The sequence below is a fragment of the Calidris pugnax genome, unplaced genomic scaffold (genome assembly GCF_001431845.1).
Source record: "Calidris pugnax isolate Ruff unplaced genomic scaffold, ASM143184v1 scaffold54, whole genome shotgun sequence".
NCBI lineage: Eukaryota > Metazoa > Chordata > Aves > Charadriiformes > Scolopacidae > Calidris > Calidris pugnax.
Window position 1 is genome coordinate 10,135,610 of NW_015090864.1, and position 13,807 is coordinate 10,149,416.

A 13,807-nucleotide genomic window follows, 5' to 3' on the forward strand; every position below is an offset into this window, starting at 1 on the left:
CGGGCAAAAAAACCCACAAGCCATTTTTCAGGCATTTCTTTGTCCAGAGTATCCAAATGGATAAAGAAAAAATACTTCCCCGGCCAGAGAGCCTTCTCTGCTCTTTTTTGCTAGTCTTGCTGTCTCCAATGGGCCTCTGACATGGGAAACAATACATCGGAGCTACTGAAAATTATTTTTAAAAAATCTGATAACAGAAAGTGTTACATAAAGGAAATGAGATTCTTTGAATCAGATGTAGTTAATTGGTACTCATTTTGTTGTTTTTAATAATGGTTACAATAAGAAAGCTCAGCAGTTGTTCATTCTCAAATTCTTTCGGCTTTTTACTTTATCCCTAGCCTTTCTGATTCTTCTTAGAATAATCATTTTAAGTAAGAAAAGTAACTGTGATAGCGTAAGTACCATATTGGATTTAATTGTCCTTTATTCACGTTTCTCCTCTAAGAAATCACTAAGTGCTTCATTATTAATACCAACAATACCAAAACCAGATGCCTGACTACACTGATTAACTTTGTCTGAGCCAGAAATTGTCTTCCTTTTCCTCAAAGCACATATTAGGTTTCTAGTCAGAGTTCAGACTGACATAAAACCCGATAAAGACATCTTTCCTTCCCATATCTCAGACATTTCAGTTTATGCATATTCAGTGATTTGATTTATAAAGGGATTGTGAATAACTTAACTAAGATGTTCTCCACTTAACCAAGTTCCCAGAGGAACAAAATATTTGAGAAATAAGTAATATTCATAGTGTTTCATTCACTAGAAAGAGTTTAAGAGTTTTGAGCACATTAAATAAAGATTACAACTGGGGCACTGAGAAGAACTTCAAGAACCGAGGCAAACCGCTTCAAAAACTTGCTTGAAAAAAAGATCAAGTCTACAAGTGCAGTTATTCATTTCTTCTATATACAGTAATCTGAGACACATGGAAGAAAACAGTCCTGACATGCTATGAAGACAAAAAGCTCAAAACACATGCTGAAAAAGACACAGGAGATATGAGGCATTAAAATAAGATGAATTCCTGCAGAGGAATGGGAAGGCAGAGATGACTTTAAGCAACAGCTGAAAGAATAACTTCTTTAAACTAGTTTCCCTTAAGGCACAACAGCACTCGCCACTTAAATCTACACTAACTGTATCATATACACATCAGCCACTGTTAGGTAGGAAAATTCATTCCAGCAAATCACACAGGGTGCTCTTATAACACCAATCTAGTGCTGTCTGCCAGGGCACAGCACAGCTTGGCCATTGGTCTGACCACTCTTACATGTCAATGGACGGGACAGCAAGAGTTGTGAGGAAGGCTTTGGAGAAGGAGAATTTTGTGGACTCTCAGGGAGCTCCTTTTTGTAATGCAAAGGGAAGTATGAAACCATCCTGGACAGATGCAACGGGTCAACACTGCATTTTTCAGGGCCAGAGAGCCTGCTGTAAAAATCAAGACTAAAGAGACAGATGGGATGAGATTTTGCTATGTAGATGCAGGAAAAGGTCTGCATTTGACAAGATTTGCTCCCCAAATAACCTCCAAGCTTTGGACATGGAAGGACTGTACAAAACTAAAGGAATGTCTGGGTCACGTATGATAGTCCAGTTACAGTCCAAGTGCTGGGGAGGACAGCATGATTGTCTACAATGATCTACAAAGGAGAAAATAAATACGCTTGGTGTTAAGGGAATAAGTACTTGTACTCAGATAGGCTATCACCTAGCTGACAGCTACAGAGACACTGCTGGAATCCAGTTTGGAAAGATGGAAAGAAGTTTAGAATAAGCAGGCAAACATGCAATTCATCCATGCAGAGACAAGAAACTGGAGAAGATGCTATGTATCAAAAAAGTAGGGATCAAAAGACATCACATAGATCCTCCTCTTAACCAGAAAGTTGGAGGATGAATGAAGAGGATTTCCATGAAGATGCAAGAGGCTGTGAGAAGAGACTGAAGCAAAAACAGTAAACAGGTAAAATACTCAAGAAGAGGTTCACAGTGACCATGTCGGTAACACGTCAAAGACTGAACCTCTAGAAACTCAGAATTATTATTAATACTCTTGAGTATTTGTCAAAATAGTGATCATATAAAAAATCGTGGTAATGGTGTTTCCTTAAACTGGCAAAGAACCTCAAAATAACTGTGAGCTACAAACTCAGAGGCTACTAAAAGTCCTCAGTGTTGATATTCTAAAGTTTTAGCCATCTGATAATTGTGGATTTAGCTTATCTTTCAGAAGTTTATTAAGTTTATTACCACTGAGGCCAGTGGAGCTACACACAGGGATAAAAATTTATATGTAAGACTGTCTTTGCTGAGTTTGCAGAATCATAGAATGGTTTAGGTTGGAAAGAACCTTAAAGATCACCTAGTTCCAACCCCCCTGCCATAGACAGGGACACCTGCCACTAGACCAGGTTGCTCAAAGCCCCATCCAGCTTGGCCTTGAATACCACCAGGGACGGAATATTCACAATTTCTCAAGTTCAAGGCTTAATGTCTATTAATGTTCAACTTTTTAAAGTGCCATAGACACAATAGCTAGAAAATATTACAGACACAAAAGGTGAAATAGCTACAGCAAAATCATTCATAAAGTCACCAATAAAACAGCAGGTGGCTGTAATGTTAATGGTATCTCAAAAGCAGTTGTCATTTAAGATAACTGCTATTGCACAGTAAATGGACATTTCCCATGAAGAAGAATGTCAGCTTGAAATCTAGCTAGCGGAGAAGAATTCACTAAATCTCTTCGGAAATGTTTTGGTTTGGAATTTCTTCTATCTATAAAGAGAGGGGAGAAAAAAATGGAAAAGAATTTATTTTTTCTGATCTCAGGAAACTACTGAGAGGCAACAGCAAAAAACATATCGTAGAGTGCTACTAAAAGGAAGTAATAAAACCACGAATTTTAGTTTCATTTTTCTCAGGATTTGGACAATTTAGAAGAAGGGCTTGGAAAGAGCGTAGGACAGAGAAGCAACCTAGATGGCTTTATGAGCCACTTGGATGAGTTCCTCAGGTTGATTTGCTCAGCCTGCAGCCCTTCAGGCCAAGCAGGACATATGCTCGGACTCTCTGGACAAAGTCCCATATTCAGAAAAATCAGCTGATTCTCACTAACATTTTAATTTCCTTGCCTGTCCAATTAATTTAGGGCATTCAGCAGATGATATGAATTGCTCTTCTGCAAATATGTAATTGCAAGCTTTAAAGTTCTTCTCTAGTTCCAAGTGCATGTCCTTAAGGAAGAAAACCATTGATCAACGGTGAATCATATGTTTGCCCCCTAACTTAAGTAACTTCTTAACTCTGAGGTACCTGAGGGGAATATGTTTCATGCATGACCTTCAGTTGCAAAGGTTCTGTAATGCTTTAAAAGCCTTTAACTATATTGCAATGCCAAACTTGCAGCAGACATCTTTTCGGAGAGGGACCATCACTCAGTCTGACTCCTGAATGGAAAGGAGCATTCAGCACCGAGCAAAACAGACAGACCTCTATATCACAGCATGTAAAAACATTCTCTGCACAGAAATCTATGTCCCCAAGAAGGTAAAAACAAAAAAAGCAAAATCATTTTTTCACATCCATAACAATAGCATACACAAATGTTCCAACTTGTTTGCAAAGTTTGACAGTTATTCATAATAATTCCTTTGAACATCTCCCAAATGTCCCTTGAACATCTCAAAATTAGAAGCTGTATAGGAGTTATTTGTCACAAACATGCCTGTGTTTATTTTCCTTTGGCCTTTCTTGGTTGCAATAGGTTGTCAGGCTGTACACGCTGAGCTATATTAACATACAAAAGATCACACTGAAATATATCCTGGCAAATCTATTTCAAGGGGGTACATTTGCTAGGTGTACAACTACATATCTGGAGGAATAATTCAAATCACACCTACTGTAATGTCAGTAGAACACAGGAAAAACTCCTATTTTAACTTCTTCAGGAAGCTGGTGAATTTTGCAGACCAGGTTCTGCTTTTGCAGAACAAAGTACGGGCAGTATCCAAGAGCAATGGATTTAGACATTAAACTTCAGGAAAATCTGCACTAGGATGTATTTTTATTCAAAAGGTGGTTTTAATTTATAACGTCTGATTCCATGGGTGTACCTACTCAGTTCTTTTCCTCTTTGTGAAATAAATCATACCATAACATCTCAGAAATCCATACTCGGACACCACCAGCTTCAGAATTGTCTTACCCTACTCAGAAATGGAACAGATGCATCACTGGAGTGCCTTTTTCACTCTATATTTATGCATTTACTGTACACATAGAGACTGTATACGATACATAAAAGCACAAGGAGTTTGAAGAGTGCTCACCGTAAGTAAGAATATACAGTGGTTTTCCATTAGTATCCATAGTGGTTAGGCAAGGAGCTTTCGGTGAGATGGTCCCCCATCGCTGCAGCGCTGCTTCCAGAGAAGGCGGCCAATTTGTAACCACACCTAATTGTTCCCCACGCATAGCCAACATCTGAGCTCCTTCTGGCTTTGGCTGGTTTGGATCTGGCTGTTGAACTTATGATTATGAAAAGATATACAGTTACCATGTAAATTCTATACCTTGTGTACACCTGTGTAACCAAGAGAATAAGTTACCTTTGCAAAATATCCTGAAAATAATAATGTGTTAGAAGGTATTGAGAAGCAACAGAGAAATACAGCAGAACAATTAACTTTTAACTTTCACAGAGATGAAGTAACTGAAACATCTCAGGAATGCATGTGTTTATCCTTACACTAGCTCCACAAACAGGGAAAGAAACTGTTGAGGCAGCATGCAGATATTTATCTTCCAAAAAATCAACCTTTCTTTGTTCCTAAAGAGAGATGGAGAATACTTTTCCCTGGCAAAAATGCAGAACTGCTGAAAAAAATGTACTTTAACAACTCATCAGTAACAGATTAATTTAAATCATGTTCTGTTACAGTGCCTTCTCATAAACTACTACGAAGACTATTTAAATCAACACATCTTGGCAAATCTTAATTCTCAAAGCACTGGCCTCCTTAAAAAAAACCCTCCATTTATTTTTTTACTTTATCCTTGTCTCTATCTTACATTTAGTTCATTTTTCCAGTGCTTCTCTGTTACATAAAGGATGTGTAAAACGTTTAACATGCTCCCTCACTGACAGTTTTTCTCATATAGGTGTCCAAAAGCAATGGCTGTAACCCACAGCTGAACGTTCTCAAAGCAAAGCTTCCCTCCACTCTCTTTCGTGGTTTATTTGCAAGCAGAACCAGGAGCTGAGCAAAGAAGAGAGACTTTTGACTCTACAGCTCTACGTCCAAGCTCACTACAAGCAGATTTCACTGAATACCAATGCTTTTTGGTACTTGCCAGTACAGGGAAGGCTTACTTAGTTTTCTAGAAAGTCAATGCATGAGACAAACATTTTACAGAGTTTTAATAAGAGAACCCCAAACCTTTTGAAAAACAGTCATTTTACCTTCTAACAATTCCTCAAAGTCATCTACAAAGAACTCTCGTAATGGTGGTCGTTTGGGCCGTTTTAGAGTATTGACCAGCTGCTGAATCTTTGCTGACACTCTGCTGCTCACTGGTACTCCTGCAGGACAGGGATCAATGGAGACATCAGTCGACCGCTACGCTGAACGCCACCAGACATTACGTGGGGTAAGAAAAAGGCTAGGACTGCAAGGCCACCACAACTACAGTTTCATGCCATACGGTGATTCAAGTATTCAACATTAAGACATTAAGATCATATCAGCAAAAAGGAACAACAATGCCTAAATTAAACAAAAACGATACAACAATGTCAGAGTGAGCTTGCAAAATTAGAGGGGAAACAGCACACAGACTGAGGGAGAGAAGCACAGTGAAAAAGCCCTCCCTATAGCAAATGTCAGTAACCCTAGAGAACTCTTGTAGGTGGCATTGGCAATGGTCAGTCAGAAGACCGGTGTTGGCCCTCCCCATGATCACAGGTCATACCAACACTGTCTGACTACACTGCCACCCAGCAAGGAGTGTGGGTCACAGGCTCTGCCCCATCATTTATTCTGGGTCGCTCTTTATGTTGTAGTGAACATCTGTCCAGTGTCCATCTTTAACATGGTTCACATCTGTGTATTAATTCAGCATGACCCTGCATTCACTGAAGATCCCTACAGCCAATCCCACCAGTCAGCAATCTCCAAAGGGAGCGTGCTTGCCCATACAGCACTGTGAAAAACACAATTCTGAACAGGAGTGTGGGTCAAGGGGCACTTTGAGTGTATCATCCCATCAATCAACCCCCCGGTTCCTTTTCCCTAGTCAAGGACAAAGCCTCTGCAACGTTCATGTCATCTGTTCCTGAACTACTAGCTGTCTGTCACTGCATTGAAGAAATTTCATCTTCCTACCCTTCCATAAGGTTGGCTCCAAAACTTTTACCAAGTGGTTTTTAGAGCTGAAGCTGCTAAGTTTAGACGTGATACACTTGGTCAACAATTCCACACCCTGCTGAAATATTTTTTAGTAAGTTTTAGAAAGAGAAGCAGTAAATAAGAAAGGGTTTACAAATAACTGTTTTTCAAAAAAAATATGCTCAAAAAATAAAACTTCAATTATGTCATTTTTCAAGATGTAGCCATTCTAGCATGTCATGTTCTTTGCCATTAAAAAATAGACTAGCTGTAATCAGGCAGCATAATAAAAGCAGAACCAAAGAGATTCACTGCTTTCCTTTGCCAAAGAATTTCTACAGGGAGTCAACTCTGCTGATTAAGAAATATTTTTCTATGTCAGCTTCATTTATACAGTTTATTTTAAGACTGTAAGGATGCTGCAACTTTGTAAGTGTTTATAAGTGAAAAGTGCCCAGAAGAAACAAAGACCAGATGCATACAGTAACCACTAAAAAGGTTACACTACTCGAAAAGAAAACAGTTTTGCTTTGTGACATACCATCACCAGTCTCCATAAGTTCAGCGTTTCCATACTTTGGTGCCACCCGTGCCGTTGATCCTTGTGGTCTTTCTACTTGTATTGAGTGTTCTGAGGTGTAAGTGGTAACATCTGGAGGGGCAGAATGATTTTCTGTGAAAATAAGTTAAAAGGTTTAACCGTGTACCTCTAGCGTTGAAGGGCAGAAAAACAAAGGGGAGAGGAAAGGATATAATTTGATATTTTTTTCCCAACATCTGAACAGGCATTAAAGTTAATGCACAAAATGAATGTATACAACTTTAATGTACAGCAAGATTTTAATAAATAAATTTTTCACTGATTAAAACAGGGGCTGTGTATCTGCAATCATATAAGCTATTGGCCAAAAAAATTGATACAATTAAGTTGTAGGTTCTCCAGTGACATTTCATTTTATACTAAGTTAAAGCTTGTAAACAGACTCAAAACGAAAAGACCCGGACAAATATACCTTGGATTGATAATTGCATCGTTTTTTCTAAATGAAAACAATACACTCACTTCCAATGCATATCCCCTATATAACCTCTATATTTTAAATATGCCAATTTTAGTTAAGACAGGAATTTGTTTCGTATATTAGGAAAAAAATCAATAGCAGGGTTGGAATCCAGGGGAAAGAGATAAAATGTAAAGAAACATGAACTTTGCATTCTGCATGGACACTTGCTTGTCTACTATTTTTAGACAGAGCTATTTCAATTCTTCCGCATAACAAAGACTTGCCTTCCAGAAGGCAAACACAATTTGGTCTGACTCATGCCAGCACTGCTAAACAATTCCACAGAGCTAATCTTTCTCTTTCATAGCCTGATAACTCAGCGTGCTACCACAGTTTGTTTTTCCATGTTTTCAAGCCTGAGTCTGTATTACCTAGGTATTTGTACTATTTTTATGGGTTGTCTCATAATTTTTTTTTCCGGATTTTTATCAGCACTAGAGTACATGGAGATAAATACCATGAATAAATAACAACTTCTGTCTCGATTGACATAAATGATCCCCAGCAGCCTCTGAGATACTAAAGAAGGCAGGTCTTCATTCTGCTGCTGAAGTGATGAATGCACTGCATTTTACAATACGGTAGGAGTCTTTAAAAATGCAAAAAATTCTGGAAAAACTTCAACTTGTTCCAATACTATTTTCAAGATGTGCTTTTTATTAAATATGCCCTTTAAGCATTATGGTGCCGTAACTCTACTACAACACCAACTTCCACGGTAAATTTCACTTCAATGTAATTATAAAGCATTTTCATGAGTCTTGCACTTTGGATCACTGTAATTCTTGTGCATTCAATCCCGAGTTCATGCACCATCAACATAGATAACTAATTGTTAAGGCTACACATAGAGTATTAGGGTGCTATGTTAGATAATTATTTAGCATACTTCTCATATGACAGTAGCATTTGATGGACAATCATGAAAAATTAAGACATGATATTAATGTATGTAGTTGCTATTTAATGTTTATATTCATAAACATCATAAGGACTCAACCTTATCACTCAGCCACAGTATCTGGTTGAGGAAAACACAGATGGCTTTTATCATGCAACTCAAAAACATCTTCCATCCTACACACGTCCAGTTGAGCCTTTAGATTCTGATTACATCCATTGTTATGATTTTACTGAACAAACACCTTATATTCTGCTGTAAGTGACCAACTGAAATATAATAGCTCGGACAATGAAGCTGGTAATTGTTTCAATAATATCTTCATTTTAGATGTCTTGTCATTATCAACTATTTTAGACTCAGCACAATTTTTGCCCTTTCTTGCTAAGTGGCAAGAGCTTTTTATAGATCGTGACTGAATTACCCAATAACGGAGTCAATTAAAAAATGCTGATATTTATCTTTTTATCTTTCACTTATAATGCAGTTTTGCTATGCAAATAGGAGAGGAGATCATGACTAAGAAAATAATTGTACTTAGTCAGCTATTAGTAACATGAAAGAGTATTTTTAAAGTTAGCTGTAATTGTTTGCAGTTCTTCAGTGAAGTATTTGCTTCTTTCAGACTTTACAAGGCAAACTGAATTGGAATTGAAGTATCTCCTTTCAGGTTTTAGCACTGAGATGGTTTTTTTTTCTTATGTGTGAGAGAGAAGATACGTGATCCAAAGCACCACAGAGCAGAGATGCTCTCCCTCCGGATCTGTACACTTGAAACCAAATACTTTGTAACACATGGTGCCGAGTAGGGTGAAATAACACAAGAAAGAAGCTTCCTGCTCTTCTGTAGAAGGGTTTCCATTTGAACAACCAGCACTGGCACTTGAAATTTCCTAAAAGAAACTCTCTTCCCAAGGTGCCCACCACTGGCTGGCCAAAGAGTGGGGTTTTAGCACCCTGGCTGCCCACCTGCTATTTACATTTCCACTAAGAACACTTATCTAGCAGAAGAGGAACATTAAGGTTTGTCTTCCCGTGTTCCTTTGTAGTATCTGCTTAACAGATGTCTTATCATGGCAGTATCTACAGCTGTAGGCTTCATCCATTAGATTTACAAATCCTCAGTCAGTTCCATTCTCAGAGTCAGGTTTGGAGAAATGAAAGCCATATAGACAAAAATTTGGTCTGAATGACTTCTAAAGAAAAAGGTAATTGTTACGTTATGTGAAATGTACCCTTTTTTGTGCAGAACAGTCAATCCAGGCCTAGACTATGGACACAATCTGTACAAAACTGCTTGGTCTTATGTCAGGTACCTTGAAGCACTGTTTGAGGTTTAGTTAAGAATAATGATCCTGACACATCTGTTGACTAAAAAGTAGAAACTGTGACAGCTGCATGACTTCAAAGCATTTCTTCCATCAAACATACATATTTGCGTCACCTCCTCTTCCCATCTCTTTCAATATTCTTGCATTAGAAGATCACAGACAGAACAGCTGTTTCCAGTTAAGGCTCTCTTCATTTCTGCCACTGGAGTGATATAGTTTACCCCATTTCATGAAAATCAGAAAGAACCAACAATGCAGAGCACATTCATGTAGAGACAGAGTGTGTGCACTGACTGCACCCCATGTTTGAGGCCAAGCAATGAGCTGGAGGAATACTTCCCAGTGGCAGTTTGGAAGCACACATAAGCACCATGTATTTGAGAAGTCTCTGGGATCTCCAAAAGCATCCATGTAATACTATACTTGAAGAAAATGTTTCTTTCTCCCAAACAAGCCGGCTCTTCCAGTTGTCAGGGAAGGGAAATCTACAGCCAGAGCTGTGGCTTTGTCCATCAGCTGGGTTTCTCCCGTATTGATGTCCAGGTGACAGAGAGTCACTAGTCTTCTGTATTATAAGTGAATATTCCCCCTCATAACATGTGAGAACTTTAAGGTTGTAAGAGAACTATCGGTCATGCCTTATGGATCATGCTTTCATACTCACTTTATTAGAAATCTATGTAGTCTTGGATAGAGGCCTTTGATTTTCAAACAGAAACATATTTGAAGCATATAAAAGCAACATTACATGCACTTACAGGGCCGAAATTTTGTAGTGAGATGGTTAACTCTTTATATAAATTTACAGTCATAGATAAGCCCTGTGTGATTTTCATTACATGAACTTTCTGAGCTTTGCAATGTGCTTTCTCTCCTTGATTTTTATATATGTATAGATAAAAAAATATAATATAGACATATGAAACTTTAAGACCTTAGAAATACATACAGTACTGACCCAAAGATAGGTCAGAACATTAGATGTTTTCACAGATTTCACTGGTTTGACCTCTAAGTTCAAAAATTATCCAACACAATTGTGATACCTGTGCCAAACTAGTGATTATCCCTGCAGCTTAGTACAGACACTTGAGTATCTTAAAGTTGAGAATAAATAATTAAAGGATATGTAGCCTAAACTGTAACTTTGGCCATAATAGAAGCAACAGCAGCCAAATTAAATGAACAGTATAACATTAAAAACATACAGTAGCTTCTGCAAATTATCTAAATATCCACAAAGCTGAACTCTGATTATATTATAGCCAAAGCTTTTTATCAAAACCCCTCTCAGAACTCACTATAGTTCTTAAAATGGGAAAATCTCCCTTTGAGTCTGAGGTGCACTGTGGAGGCAAAATCCTAATGGATATCAGAATGAAGGGTTTCTTTTTGGTTATCATTAAAGGTCTTTCCTGTTGCCCCTTAAATTTGTATTTATCAAAATTGGCATCTTCAGAGTATGGCAGTACATCCTTCCATATATACAGATGTAAGTTGTAAGTTCTCTCTTGTAAGTTGATCTGCCTCTGCAGAACAACTCCCCGGACCAAAGAACCATCAAGCCCTGGGAATAAATGTTCCTTGTGATCAAGAACAAATTGTCTCCAGTAGATGAGGAGCTACAGAACTTACTCTTCTCTCTTGCTCTCTCTCCTACCAAAGAGGATTATTCATCTACGATCACTGGCACACTGCCTCTGAAAGAGCAAGGCTATCTGTGGGAATACTTCAAATCTATTACCTCTCAGAACACATTTAAATGCAAAATCCACCTCCTCAGATTGAAAAGAAACAAAAGAGCCATTTAATTTCAAATTCTTACAGAAAGTAGCTCAGCCATGAAAAATACATCTTATAGTTATCATCTGTGCAGGTTCTCTTACATTTCTAGTGATCTTAGCAACAAAGACTGATGGTAACCTTAAGATCACAGTCTCAATCTGTTAGCGGCATCACTCATATTTTGTATCCAAATAACCTTTATATTACTACATCCCAACCACCGTCCAACTAGAGATGCAATTTAAGGTATCTTACTGTCACAACAAATAAAAATATGTAAACACTGAAGTAAGCTTAACCGTTTCTGTCCAAGGAGAGATCTTTCCAGTCAACAACAACAAGGCAAAATAAAACAAGTAAAAGAAGTTGTATTTTTCCTCTTCTGCAGAATACTGCCATCTTAATTTAGCTCTATAAATGCTGTATTATTTACCGCAAACTCAGTGATTATAAAAGAAGACTTACTGTGCCAGATTTAAAATTACTGAAATGTCACATTATAAAAAAGCTATATTTAAAGACACATTAAGACTTGGTGTGTGAGTAATGCAACCTTTTAGAGTTTGGATAAATTTAATTCTCTATGCTATAATTTCCTCTAGCATTTCAAGATGAAGTCACAGAAAATAACCAAATGCAATGATTAATGTGTTCAGAAGTATATGTGTTTCTAAAACAAGGTTCTAAACTATTCATTTAGCATGAATTTAAGAATACAACAGGAATTCTTCCTCTGACTGCAATTCAGCAATTCCAGACCATGGTGAGAGGATCACTTATCTGAAAATACAGGTGTTACATCAAGCTACACTCAGAGTAAAAAAAAGGGATACAGACTACTGGTCCAGCACATAAAATCAGGAACATTTCAGATGCTTTCATGTATCTCATTACATACACTGGAAAAGGAACGATCAGTTGAGGAACAGTCACATGAAACTGCATTTCATATGTGTAGTAGAACAGTAGCAAGGTTGTTTTATCTGTTCCAACATGGGTTCCAACACATTTTCAGTGAGGAAACCCAAGATGTAAGCCCCAGCTCGAATGCACCCAAAGCAGATGCTTCATATGATAAACAGCCATTACTGGAAAATGAAGCAAAAACAAGCTTTGCTTTCTACGTGTCTAATCGAATAGCTGCCTCATTTTAATGAAGACTAATGTCAATGGCACAATATTCAGAAATAATTAATGTCTGTGAAGCTTAGCCCTAATGGAAAGAAAGCTTTGACTTCCTAGGATCTTTCCAAAGCATATAAACAAGCTACTACTAATAATAACAGCTCCCTTCTCTGAAGATACATAGCAGTCTTTCCCAAGGATTGTAATAGCTAGATGTCCCAGCCCAAGTATGTTTAAGAGGACCTACTGTTAACATAATCATCAAAAATCACTCAAACTATGTAATTAAAGTGGTGCAGCAGTAGGGGAAACTCGTATGCAAGCAATCCCTAATGCTGCATGCACCAATTTTCCTTAAAGATGGATCCTACAGAGACCTTTTTAGTGCTAAGTAATGGAAGTCATGCAACTATACATTTTAAGATATTTGGGAGCCAACAGCCAGACCCTCTTTGTCACAGTGTAAGTTTACCCCCAAATCGAAATTGCTACCTTTTTTTTTTTTTCCCCACAAAATTAGGACTATCTCTCCATATAATACCTATAAATAGAAAAAAAGGAAAGAAGAAAACACACAGGAAAGACTTTCAGAAGACTTCATATAGCAGCATCAGCTGAATGTGAGAGACAAAATTCATGTTAAACTGGACATATTCAAAATGTCCATATACTAACCTATATGTGTTTGAGCCATAACATCAGCTAGTCTGTGTGCAGCACCACTGCCTCCACTTTGCGTCGAGGAGGAGGAAGTGGTTGACGTGGTAGAGCCATGGATTGCTTGACTGATCCAATGTTCCATGTTTATACTCCCCTGACTTGAGGTGGGAGTTCCCTGGGAGTCGCCCTGTACGGAGCCTTCATCTTCTGAACCAGAAGAAGTATCTAGTAATTAAAAACAGCCTGTTAACTTGCAGTGCTTTTGGGTTTTCTTAATAGAAATAAACACGTTCATATTATAAAGCTAAAGATAACTGCCAGTAAGAAAAACGCATGAAGGTAGGCAAACATAGCAAGAACAGTCTCTAATACTGAAAGGCCTGAAACAAAGTCAGTTGCTAACTGTGCAGCAAGAGAGCTTTCCTGCTTTAATGCCGTGGCTTATGTATTATTGTACAAAAATAAGGATAATTAAAGAATCTTCCTTTATAATGTGGCTTGAGAATCTTTGAAAATCTCCAACCACGTATTAAC

The 13,807-nt window shown here is 37.8% G+C and overlaps 1 protein-coding gene across 4 annotated transcripts in view; it reads right to left on the reverse strand.

The window, feature by feature from the left end:
• DIP2C (disco interacting protein 2 homolog C) overlaps window positions 1-13,807 on the reverse strand; it is a 190,638-nt gene that overhangs the window by 102,719 nt on the left and 74,112 nt on the right. For 3 of the 4 annotated variants that reach the window (XM_014945015.1, XM_014945018.1, XM_014945017.1), the window contains 4 exons: window positions 13,289-13,498; window positions 6,949-7,080; window positions 5,483-5,602; window positions 4,350-4,547 (listed from right to left, as the gene is read on the reverse strand). In XM_014945015.1, the coding sequence (XP_014800501.1) occupies window positions 4,350-4,547; window positions 5,483-5,602; window positions 6,949-7,080; window positions 13,289-13,498 (660 nt within the window). The remainder of the gene's footprint in view (window positions 1-4,349; window positions 4,548-5,482; window positions 5,603-6,948; window positions 7,081-13,288; window positions 13,499-13,807) is intronic. The other variant, XM_014945016.1, reaches the window with a different exon arrangement.